At 41.2% G+C, this 16,624-nt stretch overlaps 1 protein-coding gene across 2 annotated transcripts in view; it reads left to right on the forward strand.

The window, feature by feature from the left end:
* PLXNC1 (plexin C1) overlaps nt 1-16,624 on the forward strand; it is a 234,047-nt gene that overhangs the window by 182,229 nt on the left and 35,194 nt on the right. For both annotated transcript variants that reach the window (XM_043968236.1, XM_043968235.1), the window contains exons 22-23: nt 12,932-13,109; nt 16,141-16,244. In XM_043968236.1, the coding sequence (XP_043824171.1) occupies nt 12,932-13,109; nt 16,141-16,244 (282 nt within the window). The remainder of the gene's footprint in view (nt 1-12,931; nt 13,110-16,140; nt 16,245-16,624) is intronic.

Below are 16,624 nucleotides of genomic sequence, written 5' to 3' on the forward strand. Positions count from 1 at the left end.
CATCACCGCTGGCCACCTACTGGTAATGAGTCTCTCCAAGGAAGAGGTTCATTATCGGTGGATGGCCTAGTCTGGTCTTAGACATGAAACACAGTCCGTTCCTGGGACTGTACTTAAATCCTTTCCAGTTTGCTAAAACCCACCGGAACTTGGACTCAGTATTACCTTTGAGAGCCCAAGGTCACTGCCACACCATGATGAGGCATCGGAGTAAGATTCTGATTCTGGGGAAGGATCCCCAGGAGAAGGATTGTTGTTGGTTTTTAAGGATAAGGGGCTATTTGATTATATTTGTAGGCAAAAAGAGAAGATTAGATTGAATAATGGACTGGACCTCATTAAATAAGTAATCAGTGAGATAGTGAGGAGCCTTAAAGAGTCAGGAAAGCGTGGACTCTAAAAATTTACCTTAACAAGGAGGTGAGCCATGTCATTCTCAGCCTGGAGCAAACAGGTGAGAAGAGCTAAAGACCACAGACGTTTCAAGAAATGGCAGATGGGGGAGAGGAAGACATTCATAGTTGGTGTACTATGTAGAATATATTTGTATTATATAATATAACATGACGGGGCAGCTAGATGGCACAGTGGATAGAGCACTGGCCCTGGATTCAGGACCTGAGTTCAAATCTGGCCTCAGACACTTGATACTTACTAGCTGTGCGACCCTGGGCAAGTCACTTGACCCCAATTGCCTCACTAAAAAAAAAAATTATATATATATAAAACATGATATGATATGGTATTTCTATCATATATTATACTGTTATAATTATTATATAATGTATAACATTATTGTATATTATATGCTGTAGGGGCCAAATTTTATATGGGGAGAGTTAATTGGGTGGCTCGCCATAATATTGGGGTTCAGAAAATAATGAGGGACCTCTAGATCCAAAGTATCCTCTCTTCCAAACGGCCTTTTTTAGTTATTTCTCCCAGGCTAATAAGAAAGGAGATTAACAGCCTTTTTTTTCACAAAGACAAATCAGGTTTTATTAATGGGAATAAAATATACAACAAAGGTGAAATTAATAAAGCCAGGGACAAAGGAATTGGGGAAGAGAAAAATGGATAAGCTCCCTGGCTCTAGCAAAGACTGACTCAATCCCCAAACTTACTTCCAGCTCAGCTAATTCGAAGAGCTGGCCTTGTTTCTATTAACTCACCACCTGGGGTCTGTAGTTTCAGCTGTGCAGCTCCCCTCTCATATGTTCTCAGAAGCTCACCAACAGGAAAGAGAGAGAGTGAGCGTCCTCTTTTCTACCTTTTCTCTCCCTCCCCCAAAAAAGGAGGTCCTTCAAGTTGCTTGGCCAAGAGTGGTCCCCCTAGTGATGTCAGTAGTATACAGCACTCAAGGCAGGCCAGGTGTGGCCTATATCTAATCATCCCAAGTAGGTACTCAGTCAGTCTCTTAAACAATACTAAATCAGATGGGACCCCTGGGCGTCTGCCAAATTCCATTATTTTATCACAATACAATATATAATTACATATTGTGCAAATGTACTCATATACTTTTATGATATGGTATTTATAGTATATATCACATATATTATATATCATAAATATATATATTTGTTGTTATTCCGTCATTTTTTAGTTGTATCCAACTCTTTGTGACCCCATTTGGGATTTTCTTGGCAAAGATACTGGAGTGGTTTGCCATTTCCTTCTCCCTACATACACTTGCACACACATGTATATACGTACACACATGCACACACTTGTGTACATGCATACATGCATACCCATACCCATATACATACATATGGTATCTATCCATATATTTGTACATTCTATTTTGTGTTTGTGTGATGTGTATATATAGTGGTACTTCAGTGTCCATCAGAGATGAACAAAAAGATCACCAAGCAGTGGTCCAGGTCCTTCAGAGGTTCGATAGCAGGGACTACTTGGGCACGTCTCTGCATCTTCCTCTAGTAGATCATGAGTAGGAGCCGAGGACAGATGATGGGCTTGAGCCAGAGTTAAGGATCAAGAGATTAAAAAGTCAAAGGAGGAGGGTTTTAAGAATGAAAGACCAGGCCTTATTGGAAGGTGAAGGATTGTCCCAAGAATGTCAAGTGGAGGAAGTGAAGCCCCAAACAACTACAATGAATAGAGAGAATCAGGAGGCCTCGATGATGAAGAAGAGCAGGAAGAGGTGAGATGTAGGGGGAGGGGGAAGTGTCACCACTCAGTGGTGTTACCCAGTTTGGGGTCCTACCTCTTCATTGATTTTTGTCTTGGCCCCAAAAGGCTATTTTTTTAAATCTCTTTTTTCTTGTCATTAGCATTTCTTTGTCTTTGTTTTACTTCCTGTTCATCACAGGTTCTGGGCTTTAGTGTTTACTGTCATTATTCTTACAGGACCACACTACTCTTCTGTATTCCTCCTCAGGGCCCTGCCCCTTGGCCTTCATCCTTTGCGTCTTCTTTTTAATCTCAGATGGTTGATGAGTTTCCCCAGTAATGACACATATAATTTATCTCTTCTGGCTTTGGAAAGACACACAAATTTCTCCTGTTCTTTCTTCCTCAAAGACAATATTTATTGAGTACCTACTAAGTGCAGGAACTTCTACCAAAGGAGATACAGGAGACCCATCCCTGCTCCTCTCATAGCTTATAGTCTAGTGGAGGTGGTAGGAGGAAATACTCATTGAAATGTGATTCTTTATGGTCGTTTCTGTGAAGCTTTCATAGAGTTCTTGGTCAAGTCACACTCTCTCTGGGCCTCCGCTATCGAATAAGGGGGTTGGACTAGATGACCTGAAAGGTCTCTTCCATCTCTAAATCTATGACCCTATTGTGATGATGTAGTGGTGGAAAAGGAGATGGGGGTGCTAAAAAAAATCATCTAACTTTTAGACCACCTCTACATGTGAATTGAACTGTTGGGAAGAAGGGAGAGGTGTTGTTATTCATTCTTGTCCAAATCTTCGTGACCCCATTTGGAGTTTTCTTGGCAAAGACAATGGAGTGGTTTGCAATGTCCTTCTCCAGCTCATTTTACAGATGAGGAAACTGAGGAAAACAGGGTTAAGGGACTTGTCCAAGGTCTGAGGCCAGATTTGAACTCAGGTCTTTGTGACTCCAGGCCGGAGCTCTATCCACTGTGCCACCTCACTGCCCTATGGGAAAGGTGAAAGATGTGGCAACAATTCATATGAAAAAGACCGGAGTTCTAATGGACTTCAAGTTTAGTTAACCTACACTGTGATACTAAGTTCGGGTAGCTCAAGATGAATCCCCCTGGATACCTTCTTTTACTATATGATGCTCCACTGTCTTAGGACATTTTCTCACAAAACAAGGGATTAGACCATAGAACAGAAGTGACAGCATCAACAGCTAACAAGGCTGACACGAAAAGCAGTGAGATCCCCAGTAGTCCTGGGACAAGCAGAGCATAACCCTGTTGCTTCAGTGCTTCTTCAAGAGAAATAGAATGGGTTCCATTTTGGACACACTGAATTTCCAATATCTATGAGACATCCAGCTCAAGATGTCTAACATCTAGACAATGCCCATGGAGATGGGAGACTGGAGGTCAGGAGAGAGTTTAGGTGAATCTGAGACTTGATTGTATAAAGAGTCATGGGAGATGATGAGATCACCACCTGTAATTTATGAGAGAGAGAGAGAGAGAGAGAGAGAGAGAGAGAGAGAGAGAGAGCGCGCGCGAGCGAAGGCCCAGGACAGAGCCCCCAGGGGGTGGTGGGGTCTCCCACTGGTAGTGGTCGTGATGTAGAGGAAGAGCTAGCAGAGAAGTCAGAAAGGTGGAGGAGAACTAGGAGAGGGCACTATCATGAAATGCTAATGAGAAGAGAGGATCAAGGGAAAAGAGGGTGATCCACAGGGTCAAAGGCTGCAGAGAGGTCAAGAATGATGAGGATTGGATTTACCAGTTGAGAGATCACTGGTGTAGGGGCAGCTAGGTGGCTCAGTGGATAAAGCACTGGCCCTGGATTCAGGAGTACCTGAGTTCAAATCTGGCCTCAGACACTTGACACTTACTAGCTGTGTGACCCTGGGCAAGTCACTTAACCCTCATTGCCCCACCAAAAAAAAAAAAAAAAAAGATAAGGGGAGAGATCACTGGTGACTTTGGAGAGAAAGCATCTTGAGCTGAATGATGAGGTCAGAAGTCAAATTATAAAGAATTAAGGAGAGAGTGAGAAGAGGAAAAGTAAAGGCACCTGTCATAGAAGGTCTTCTCAAGGAGTTTAGCCAAAAAAAGAGAGGAGAGAAATTAGAAGATCACTAGCAGGAATGGATCTATCAAGTGAGGTTTGTAGGCATTAGGAAAGCTGTCAGTAGATAGGGAGTGAATCTTAATGAGAGTGAGAGCATAGAACGGGCAACCTGCTGCCCCAAATGGGATGGAAAGGGATCACTAGTGCATGTAGCGGGATTTGCCTTGGCAAGGAGAAGAGCCGCTTCTTCATGTGAGACAGGGGTCAAGATAGTGGCACGAGGGATCTGTGTAATGTCCTCAACTGCTTCAGTGGACTATGAGGCAAGGCTCTCAGCTGGGAGGGATGTGGATGGGGAGAACCATGGGAAGCTTTTGGGTAAGTAAAAAGGTTTGGAAATAGCATTGTGGTGAGTGAGTTAGTGAATCCATTCGGGGAGTAGAAAAGGATTGCCTTGTTGTAGTGAGTGCCCAGTTGACATGATGTAACAAAGCTTGTAGTAGACCCAGTCAGCATGGTTTTGTGATCTTCTCCAGCTTTGTTCAGAAGCCATGGGAGTGAAGGCAGAAGCAGGTGGTAGGAATAATCCAAAGCTGGGGTTCAGAAGGACATGGTCTTCTGTAAGCGTAAGGGGCAAGGGGCCTGAGAGAAGAGGACAGTATAGCATCAAGATGGGGAAGGGAATAGCCAGCAAAGGTGTGAGGACCTCAAACAGAACTGAGAGGTCAAGGAATCAGAGGGTATGGTGAGGACAAAGAACAGGGTTTAGAGTTGCAAAGCAGAGACGGGTGGAATGTCAAGAGCTTATGATTAGATAAAGGAATTTCAGAGTTTACAAATATTTGTGGGTGAAGGCTAGACCCTCTCTGGAGGTACCTGCAGTAGGGTGAAGGAATAGATCATAGCAAATGAGAGATTGAGAGGTTAGGGTATTTGAGGGAGCAGTATCACTAGGTGTGTTGAAAGCCACTGGTATGAGAGCCGAAGTTAGGAAAGAAAGCATGGCTGCGACCCAGGCACTGAATTCATTGAGGAAGGAAGGAGAATGTCCTGGTGGTGGGTAAACAACAACCAGAATCTTGATTAAGTGATAAACACCCACTGAATGGAGATCAGAGGAGTAGAGGTTACTGGGTGATGGGCGGTAGAGAATGGTCATAGGGAGCAAGAGTGACCCAGCCCCACCCCCTCTGAGCTTGCATGAATGAGTGAAGGTACACCTGTGGCTGGAAAGGGCAGCCAGGAAAGCTGTGTCATCAGCAGGGAGCCGAATGTCAGAAATACAAAAAGATGCAAGAAGCAGGTAGGGAAAAAGCTTAGGATGGAAGCATGGCTGGTACCTATAGCACAGGAATTCCAGGGAGCACAGTGGGAGGGGTGGCTAGCTTTACAGGGGGGAGGCAAAGAAGACTGGGAATAAGGGAGTGGTCAGCGGGAAACGGGCTTTGAACAGTGGTCAGAGGTTCTTATCTTGGGATCTGTGGATAGGTTTCAGGGGATCTGTGAACTTGGGTAGGAAAAAAAAAACCTAACTACATCTTTTTTTTTTTTTTTGGTGGGGGCAGTGAGGGTTAAGTGACTTGCCCAGGGTCACACAGCTAGTAAGTGTCAAGTGTCTGAGGCCAGATTTGAACTCAGGTCCTACTGAATCCAGGGCCAGGGGCTAGTGCTTTATCCACTGGGCTACCTAGCTGCCCTAACTACATCTTTATTTTCACTAACCTCTAAGTAAAATGAATCAGTTATTTAAAAGCATTATCCTGAGAAGAGGCTCTTAAGCTTTACCTTTATCCAAAGGGCTCCAGAAAAGGTTAAGAGCCTTGTTTGAAGTAAAAGACACACACACACACACACACACACTTACACACACTTGACAGTTTAAGCTTCTCACCGAGGCTTTCCTTGTTTCTCGACTAGATGGTGAGAGTTTTCTAAAGGGCAGGAAAAAAAAACAAACCCAACTCTCACAGGACAAGAAGAAGCTTTAGAAATCACAGAATTAGAAGTGGAAGGTATTATAGAGATTAGCGACCCCAACCCCTTCATTTTATAGATGAGGAAACTTAGACTCAGATGGGAAGAGTATTGGCCATGATCCCACAAGTAGTAAGTGGCAGAATTAGGATGAGAGAGAGTGTGTGGTGGTGGATAAGGCCCTAGGCTTAGAGTCAGCAAGACCTGTGTTCAAATCCTGCCTCAGATATTTACTCCCTGAATGACCTTGAGTAGATCTTTGTGGAGGGAGTTGGACTCAGTGGTCCCTTGCAACCCCAAGGTTCAGTCAGATCTTTTAACTCCACCCAGGGTCCTCTCCCTGTCTTTTTCTATTGCACTCCTCTCTCTTCTCTCCGCCCCTCCCCTCCACCCACCAACCCTGCCTCTTTTCATACATTTATGCTTTAAGGAATTACTATGTGAGCTCTCTGGGTTAGTAGCATAAAAATGAACATAAATCAATTTGTGTCTGAATTTACTCTCAATACTCCCTGGGGACTTGAGGAAATGTCATCCCCCCCCCCTTTTTTTTCCTACCCAGTAAGCTGGAGAAACTCTACATTATTTTACATCCTATTAAGGTTTTTTTTTTTCTGGTCTGATTTTTGAAGAGGACATTTATTGCCTACAAAGGCATGCGTGATCTAAGGCAATCGTGCCCGTTAGGTACTAACAGAATGTTGTTGTTATTTTTTAAATAGCTTTAAGTCCATTTTAAAGGAGCTATGATCACTAGGGCTCTGTCCTGAATAGGCGATTTATATTCATCTTTATCTTTGGGAAACCCTTCGACATAGCTGCACGATCATTACTTCCAATCTGTCCAAAGGAAGACCCAGCCCCTGAAATTGGAAGAGACGTGCATGAAGCCACATTGAGAGGCAGCAGAGGTACTAACACGACTTAGGACTGCAGATCCTCCTGTTTGGGATCTAATATCAGATGCCGTGATAGATCCTGGTGTGTGTCACGGTCTCCATCAGTTAATTGATGAAAGCTTGGGCAATAGGGCTGACGCTCTCTAGTGGGGTGGGGGAGGGGAAGAGGAGATCAGGAGACCGTTGTGGGGGGAGATAGGGAGGAACTAGTACAAACAAGCCTAGGGAGAATACCGGTAGGACACCTAGTGCCTGAAACCAATGGCATCATTGATGTCTAAGTCAAAAGGGACCTGGAAGAGCATACGCGCATCTATGTTCTTCTCTATCAGTATCGTTGCATTAATGGGTTGGCTCAAGGTTTGGGGGCTCAGAAAACTCTTTGTAACCCATGCGTATTGTGGAACTAATGGTGGGCACAAGGACGGAATTTGTTGTTGTTTTGTTGTTTCAGTTGTGTCTTGCTTTTCATGACCGCATTTGGGATTTTCTTGGTAAAGTTACTGGAGTGCTTTGTCATTTCCTTCTCTAGCTCATTTTAGTTGAGAAAACTGAGACAGAGTTAAGTGACTTGCCCAGGGTCATGCAGCTAGTAAGCATCTGAGGCTAAATTTGAACTCATGAAGATTAGTTTTTCTGGAGTCTTTCTGACTCCAGGCCAGGTGCTCTATCCACTGGGCCACCTAGTTGCCCCCTTGGTGACCCTGGGCTTAATGAATGTAAGTCGCTTAAATTCTTTGGAACTCAGTTTCCTCATCTATGAAAGGAGGGGCTTTAGACTTAATGGCCTTTTGTGCCCCTTCCAAGTCCATCCTATGAAACTATCTTTTTTGTACTAAAAGATCTTTATGCTTCCTTACCACCCTGGAAGTCTGATAGGATTATTATAAGATATTCTTTATCTATTCACCAAACCAATTCCCCCTCAGGACCTCCATGAGATAAATTCTTGTTTGTCTAGTTCTGCTGCCCAGGGGTGTAATGGGGATAAAATGAGATAAAGGGCTTTGCAAACCTACTTCAGGTTGCTTTTTCCCCTGTAAGAATTTAAAGTCCAATTATAGATTTTTTTTTCTTTTTGACCAGACCTATGATGTTAGTGGTTTTAGGGAATTCCAGGTGAGTAACTCCCTGGACTTATACAGATTGACCATTCTCTGTGACTTACAGTTTTAGAGAGTTAAGGGATGGTCCCAGGGTCACCAGCTAGGATCTGCCAATCTCTTGTTAGTTCCTTCAGGCCTGTACTCCCCTTTCATGACCCTGTTTGGGGAACTCTTGGCAAAGACACTGGAATGGTTTGCCTTCTCCAGCTCATTTGATGGATGAGAAAACTGAGGCAATCAGCGTTAAATGACTTGCCCAGGGTCATTTAGCTAGTAAATGTCTGAGGCCAGATTTGAATTCAGGTCTTCCTGATTTCTACTGAGCCACCTGGCTGCCTCTATCTGTTAGTTTGCCTACAAGCAAAGACAAGGGAAAATGTCTCTGCCCTCAAGGAACTTACATTCTAAGGGGGGAGAGGAGGGGCAACAATATAAATATAAATATATACAGGTTGTCCCAAAAGTCTTTGGATGGTTTTAAGCTTTAATAGAAGACTTTATGTCCTTTTAACACAGGATTTTATATTTGATCCTGGAGGTTATAGGAAGCCCTGGAATTTATTATCTTCAGTTTATCCTGTATATCTTATTAGTTTTTGCACATTACTTGCCTATTTCCATCTCCCCCTATTCCACCCCCACCCCTCTAAACCACTTCTTAAGTTCCTTAAGGTTTTTGCCTTTTTTATATCCCCAGAACATAGCACAGTAGTAAACACTTAATAAATGCTTATTAATTGACTATCAAACAGGGAGGTGATATGATCATAGAATAAGGCTCCTTAGGGTTTCCATGAGACCCCTTAAAATGCTTTGAAAACAAGTCTTGGTGGTTCACTGGATAGAGTGCCAGGCTTGGAGTCAGGAAGACTCATCTTCCTGAGTTCAAATCTGTCCTCAAACACTAACTAGCTGTGTACCTTGGGTAAGTCACTTTTCCCTGTTGGCCTCAGTTTCCTCATTTGTAAAATGAGCTGGAGAAGAAAATGGCAAACCATTCTAGCATCTTTGCCAAGAAAACCTCGAATAGGATCATGAGTTGGACATGACTAAAACAACTTAACAACAGCACAGATCTTGGGTAGAAGGAAGATGGCTCCCATATCTGTAATGAACAGTGTCTGTTAAAAAGCAAAACCTCAGATGGGTTTACAGGTGAATTTTACCAAACATTTAAAGAACAATTAATTCCAATATTATACAAATTATTTGGAAAAATTGGTGAAGGAGTTCTACCAAATTCGTTTTATGATACAAATATGGTGATGATACCAAAACCAGGCAAAGCAAAAACAGAGAAAGAAAATTATAGACCAATTTCCCTAATGAATATTGATGCTAAAATCTTAAATAAGATATTAGTAAGGAGATTACAGCAAGTGATCACCAGGATAATACACTATGACCAGGTGGGATTTATACCAAGAATGCAGGGCTGGTTTAACATTAGGAAAACCATTAACATAATCAACCACATCAATAAGAAAACCAACCAGAATCATACGATTATCTCAATAGATGCAGAGAAAGCTTTTGACAAAATACAGCACCCATTCCTAATAAAAACACTAGAGAGCTTAGGAATAGGTGGAGCTTTCCTTAAAATAATAAGCAGTATCTACCTAAAACCATCAGTAAGCATTATATTCAATGGAGATAAATTAGAGGCCTTCCCAATAAGATCAGGGGTGAAACAGGGATGTCCATTATCACCCCTATTATTTAATATTGTACTAGAAATGTTAGCTTTAGCAGAGAAGAAAAAGGAATTAAAGGAATTAGAATAGGCAAGGAGGGGGGCAGCTAGGTGGCGCAGTGGATAAAGCACCGGCCTTGGATTCAGGAGTACCTGAGTTCAAATCTGGCCTCAGACACTTGATTTACTAGCTGTGTGACCCTGGGCAAGTCACTTAACCCCCATTGCCCAGCAAAAAAAAAAAAAAAAGAATAGGCAAGGAGGAAACAAAAGTATAACTCTTTGCAGATGATATGATGTGTATACTTAAAGAATCCTAGAGAATCAACTCAAAAATTACTTGAAACAATTAACAACTTTAGCAAAGTAGCAGGATATAAAATAAATCCACATAAATCATCGGCATTTCTATACATGACCAACAAAGTCCAGCAGCAAGAGATAGAAAGAGAAATTACATTTAAAGTAACAGTAGATAACATAAAACTTGCCAAGACAAACCCAGGAACTCTATGAAGACAATTACCAAACACTCTACACACAAATCAAATCAGATCTAAATAATTGGAAAGATATCAATTGCTCATAGATAGGCATAGCCAATATAGTAAAAATGACAATTCTACCTAAATTAATTTACTTATTCAGTGCCATACCAATCAGACTACCTAAAAATTATTTTATAGAGCTAGAAAAAAATAATAACAAAATTCATCTGGAAAAAACAAAAAATTAAGAATATCCAGGGAAATAATGAAAAAAAAATCACAGGAAGGTGGGTTAGCGGTACCAAACCTGGAGCTTTACTATAAAGCGGCAGTCATCAAAACTATCTGTTACTGGCTAAGAAATAGAGTGGAGGATCAATGGAATAGGCTAGGCACAGGAAATACAGTAGTAAATGACACTAGTAATGTAGTGTTTGATAAACCCAAAGACTCCAACTTCTGGGATAGGAACTCAGTATTTGACAAAAACTGCTGGGAAAACTGGAAGATAGTATGGCAGAAATTAGGCATAGACCAACATCTTACACCTTATACTAAAATAAGGTCAAAATGGATACATGCTTTAGACATAAGAGGTGATGCCATAGGTAAATTAGGAGAGAAAGGAATAGTCTACCTATCAGATCTTTGGAAAGGAAAACAATTTTTGACCAAACAAGAGATAGAGAATATTATAAAATGCAAAATGAATGATTTTGATTACATTAAATTTAAAAAATGTTGTACAAACAGAAGCAATGCATCCAAAATTAGAAGGGAGGCAGAAAGCTGGGAAACAATTTTTATGGCCAGTACTTCTGATAAAGGCCTCATTTCTAAAATATATAGGGAACTAAATCAAATTTATAAGAATCCAAGTGGTCAAAGAATATGAACAGGCAGTTTTCTGATGAAGAAACCAAAGCTATCTATTCCCATATGAAAAAATGGTCTAAATCTCTAATGATTAGAGATGCAAATTAAAACAACTCTGAGGTACCACCTGACACCTATCAGATTGACTAAAATGACAAAAAAGGAAAATAATAAATGTTGGAGAATCTGTGGGAAAATTGGAATACTAATGCATTGTTGGTGGAGCTGTGAACTGATCCAACCATTCTGGAGAGCAATTTGGAATTATGCCCAAAGCGCTATAAAGCTGTGCATACCCTTTGACCCAGCAATACCACTTTGGGGTCTTTTTCCCAAAGAAATCATGGAAAGGGGGAAAGGACCCCCATATACAAAAATATTTATAGCTGCTCTTTGTGTGGTAGCAAGGAATTGGAAGTTGAGGGGACGCCCATCAATTGGGGAATGGCTGGACAAGTTGTGGTATATGAATATGATGGAATACTATTATGCTGTAAGAAATGATGAGCAGAAGTTCAGAGAAACCTGGAGGGACTTGCGTGAGCTGATGATGAGTGAGATGAGCAGAACCAGAAGAACATTGTACACAGTATCATCAACATTGTGTGTTGATCTACTGTGATGTACTATATTCTTCTCACCAATGCAAGGGTACAGAAGAGTTCCAGAGAACTCATGATGGAAGAGGATCTCCAAATCCAGGGGAAAAAAAAAAAGAACTGTGGAGTATAGATGGTGAATGAACCATACTATTTCTTTTGTTTTTGGTGCTGTTGTTTTTCTATTTTGAGTTTTTCCTCATTGCTCTGATTTTTCTCTTATAACATGACTAATGCAGAAATATGTTTAATGTTATTATGTGTGTGCATATATATATATATATATATATATATATATATATATATATATATATATATATATATATATAAAATCTATATCAGATTACCTGCTGTCTAGGGGAGACGGGAGGGAGGGAGAAAAAATCTGAAATTGGAAAGCTTGTATAAACAAAAGTTAAGAATTATCTTTACATGTAATGGGAAAAATAAAAATAAAATACTTTATTTTAAAAAAAAAAAGCGAAGCCTTCTGGGGGTAGCTAGGTGGTGCAGTGGATAGAGCACCAGCCCTGGAGTGAGGAAGACGAGTTCAAATCTGACCTCAGACACTTGACACTTACTAGCTGTGTGACACCGGGCAAGTCACTTAATCCCAATTGCCTCACAAAAAAAAAAATAATAATAATAAGCCTTCCTCTTGCCCAGTACAGTGACCTCCCTACCTCTTATCACTCAGCTCATCACTCAGAAGCCATAGTCACTTTAAGAAAAGGAGGAGGGGAAGGCAAAAAGTAGTTGCTAGCTTTCTCAAATTTACTGTGAAAATTTCCCTCACAGCCCCTTTTTTGAGGTTGATATAAAAAATAATAATTTAAAAATATTTATGTGAACATATTTTCCTTTCAAATAGGCCTGATCTGCAATGATTCCACTTTTTTTTGGTTTTGTTTTCTTACCTTTATCCCTGAAAAGAACAAATTATGGGAAGAAAGATTAATGGTAATGCAGTGTGATACAGTGTTTGCTAATAGGCTGTCAGAGGTATTGCTGGGAATTACAAAGGTTTGTTTCGCTTATGAATTCAATTATCGAATAGGCTTTGAAATATGGTGTTTGCATCCTTTCAGGCACTGAATGCTGTGTTTGAACAAATCCCAGAGAATGAGAGCGCCGATGTCTGTCGGAGTATTGCCGTCAATGTCCTAGACTGTGATACCATAGGACAAGCCAAGGAGAAGATCTTCCAAGCGTTTTTAAGCAAGAACGGCTCTCTCTATGGGCTCCAGATCAATGAAATTGGCCTGGGTAAGACAGTGAGGGGGGGAGAGAGGGGGAGAAGAGTCTTGTGGCCTTCCCCCCCTATTTCACAAAGTTTCCTTCCCTAGATGTGTATTGTGGAGAAAGGTTGAGTGAAGGCAAGGATAAGCCAATGATTCCTCTTGGAGGAACATGGGATGAAGAGGAGAATTTTTTAAAAATTAAATATTCTCTATAACATCATGTTCTTAAGTATCTTTTAGGTACTGACATATTGCACTTGTTTTGCATTGAAAAATATAACTGGTAAGAGCTCAGTGCACTCTAGGTATTTTGTATGTACATCTTTGACAGGTCTGTTGTGACATTGGGGGCTGAGCCATCATTAGCATCAATGTGTTAGGGAAGGGCATTATCAGTTCTGTTTTCTTTCTTTTTTTTTAATTTTACGTTAATCGCATACAGCATTAAGTGTCTTCTCTGCCTTCCTCCTACATAAAGTAGCATCTGCTGTGAATTCATTTTTGGGCTCTTATTGGTACACTGAAATCAAGAACATATGCGTGAGCAAAGTAACCGGGACCTGCTTCTCTCAAATGTTCATAAACATTTTTAAGTTCATCTTTGTGTGGTAATCCCCCAGAGACTGCCAGAGGATTTTCAAGGAGATAATGGATAATGGGGTAGAGAAGGAAGGCAGGCTGAGAAATCACAGCTACAAGTGTGTAACAAGTTTCATCTCTTCTTGAGACACGGCCCTTTGCTAAGCAGATAATAGTAAAGAAAAGAAAAAAAAAAACAAGCAACCCTTCCCAGTTGTATCTTGGAGATTAGTCACAAGCCTGGTCCTAGGGCTAGTAGGTAGCTTCAGCAAATCCATAAAGAACACATTTATTTGTGGGTCCTATCTGAAAAGAAAGCAGGGAAGACAGAAAAAAAATCAGTGAGAGAAGCAGCACGATATGCAGGTGAACACACATGTAGGTATGTGGCAGAACTGAGACTGGAACCCAGGCATTCTGATTTCAGTACCATACTCCTTCCCAAATTTGTAAGCCTAAGAGAGTCCACTTTTTTTTTTTTGATTAGACCTATGATGTCATTATTATTGGGAGAGTCTGGTGAGAAAGCTTCCTCTAGCTGTGTAGATTGGCGCTTCCTCTGGAATGTAATTGAGTAAGAGAGCTGCCTGGGCCACAAGAGTGACTGGCCTAAGGTCACATGGCCAGTATGTGTTAGGACCCAGGTCTTCCTGACTCAGGGGCCTGATCCCTTTCTACCGCCTCCCAGCTGTTTGTCAGTGTCCACTTAGTTGTTCAAAAATGAAAAAAAAATGTGTTGGGGACCGCAAGCTCACAGTGATTCTTCCTTAGCCTACAATGGTCTCACAGGGAGCCATGGAAGGGACTGTGGATGACTCAGTGCAATCCATCTAGGATATAGACTTTCAAATTGTCTCTGGTGGTACCATTAGTGCACTGAGCGCTGGGCCTGGAGTCAGGAAGCCTCCTCTTCCTGAGTTAAAATCTGGCCTTGGACACTAGCTGTGTGACCCTGGGCAAGTCACCCTGTTTGCCTCAATTTCCTCATCTGTAAAAGGAGCTGGAGAAGGAAATGGCAAACCACTCCAGTATTTCTGCTAAGAAAACCCCAAATGGGATCAAAGACAGACAGGACTGAAATAGCTGAACAACAAACTCCCAGCTCATGTCCTATAGAGGCTGGGTCAATACTATTATCTTTATTTCTTTAAAACCTCCTTAATGAATGAGTGAAAAAGCACTTTTTAAGGCCTTACTGTGTGCTAGGTGATGAACTAAGTTTTAGCCAGGGATAAAAATAGGGGAAAACAGAAAGATTGCTCCTTAATTATTTGTTTATTCTTTTATTTATTTGTTCATTCATTCATTCATTCATTCATTTATATTATTTCTGAACTTAAACATTCACCTAAAATGAGCATTTCCAGATGCGTCATGGAATAGGAGAGGATTGTACATGAAACTGTGAGTAGCTGTTATGTAAGTGCTCACTCACATTCTCATAGGATGCAACAACATGTTTTGGGGAGAGGTGACCAGGGAAGGGAGTTTGGGTCTGGGGCATCACTGGGTGGGCACAGTAATGTCTGGTCAGCCAATCAACAGCCCTTTCCAGAGGTAATAGGCTACCCTTGCCATATGCAGAAGTTTTTGTTCTTCTAACATTGGGTCATGGATGCATAGATGTAAGAATAGGAAGGACTTCAGAAGCCTCCTTGTCCAAATCCCTCATTTTATAAATGAGGAAACTAAGACTGAGAGGTGCCTAAGATCCCAGGAGAAGAGCTTAGAATTTGGACTCACAGTCAACTGCTTCTAGATCAGAGGTTGTGTGTTCTAGACCCCTTAGGCCATCTGTCTAGTGGACCCTTTCTCAGAATGATATCTTTAAATGCATAAAACGAGATATCAATTACAAAGGAAACCAACTATAGTGAAAATAAAGGTCATTTTTCCTGTCCCAGTTAAGTTCATGGGGTCCTCGGACCTTATCTTAAGAACTCCTCCTCCATTTCTGGCTTGCTTTCCACTGTATGACAGTAGAAATGTGACTGATTGGGGAGGGTCACTACTGGTCAGTGTGGATAAATCTTTGCAAACCTCTAAAAATGTTCTAAACTCTGATTGATCCTCCCCTTTTAAAAATGCAAATGAATCCAGGGAAGTTCTCCATAAATCATTTCCCAGCTCAGATTCAGAAACCATGGCCCCATTTTTTCTTCCTGAATAGTCTCAGGGTGTGTGTCTAAGGCATAGGAAGGTACATGGGGACATTCGTGAGGTCTTGGTCTCCTTTGGAGAGCCCTAGGACCTGTAATCCCTCCCCAGAAGAGCCATGCCCCTAGCAGAAAGGTGGAGGCAACTGTCATCTCAGAAGGGAGAGGTGTGAGAGTTGTTCTGGGCCCACCCAGCTAATCCTTCAGCGTTATTTGATCATAAATAAAACTCTTGAAAATGAGAGGGCAACGTTTCACATGAGTGGTTCTTCTCATTTGGAGTCTTGAAATAAGGGAAAAAATGATTTTTGTCTCTTTCAGAGCTTCAGCTGGGTACACGGCAGAAAGAACTCTTAGACATTGATAGCTCTTCTGTGATTCTGGAGGATGGAATAACCAAGCTAAATACCATCGGCCATTATGAGGTAGGAGCTGACATCCATTTACTCCAGTGGTATTTAGGCATCAGAGACATTCTCCATTTGTTGTCCCATGTGGTCCTCTCTATGTGGGTAGTATGTTTTTCATATTACAGACAGAGAAACTGAGGAATAGTAGCATAGATTTTGAATTGGAAGGTAGCTTCTCTCTCTCACACACACACACACACATATTTAATTTATTTTTATTATTGTGAACCTCACAAATATCAACAAACATGAATATTTTCTCATACAGAGAAGGAAAGAAAAAAAGGGATTGCATATAAACTCTGAATTTCTACTACATACAGCTTATTTTTTAAATATACATTAATTTTCAGTTGGCAGTTACAATACTTCCCTACATGACCCCCAAACTTTTT

This window comes from Dromiciops gliroides, chromosome 5 (genome assembly GCF_019393635.1).
Source record: "Dromiciops gliroides isolate mDroGli1 chromosome 5, mDroGli1.pri, whole genome shotgun sequence".
Classification (NCBI taxonomy): Eukaryota; Metazoa; Chordata; class Mammalia; order Microbiotheria; family Microbiotheriidae; genus Dromiciops; species Dromiciops gliroides.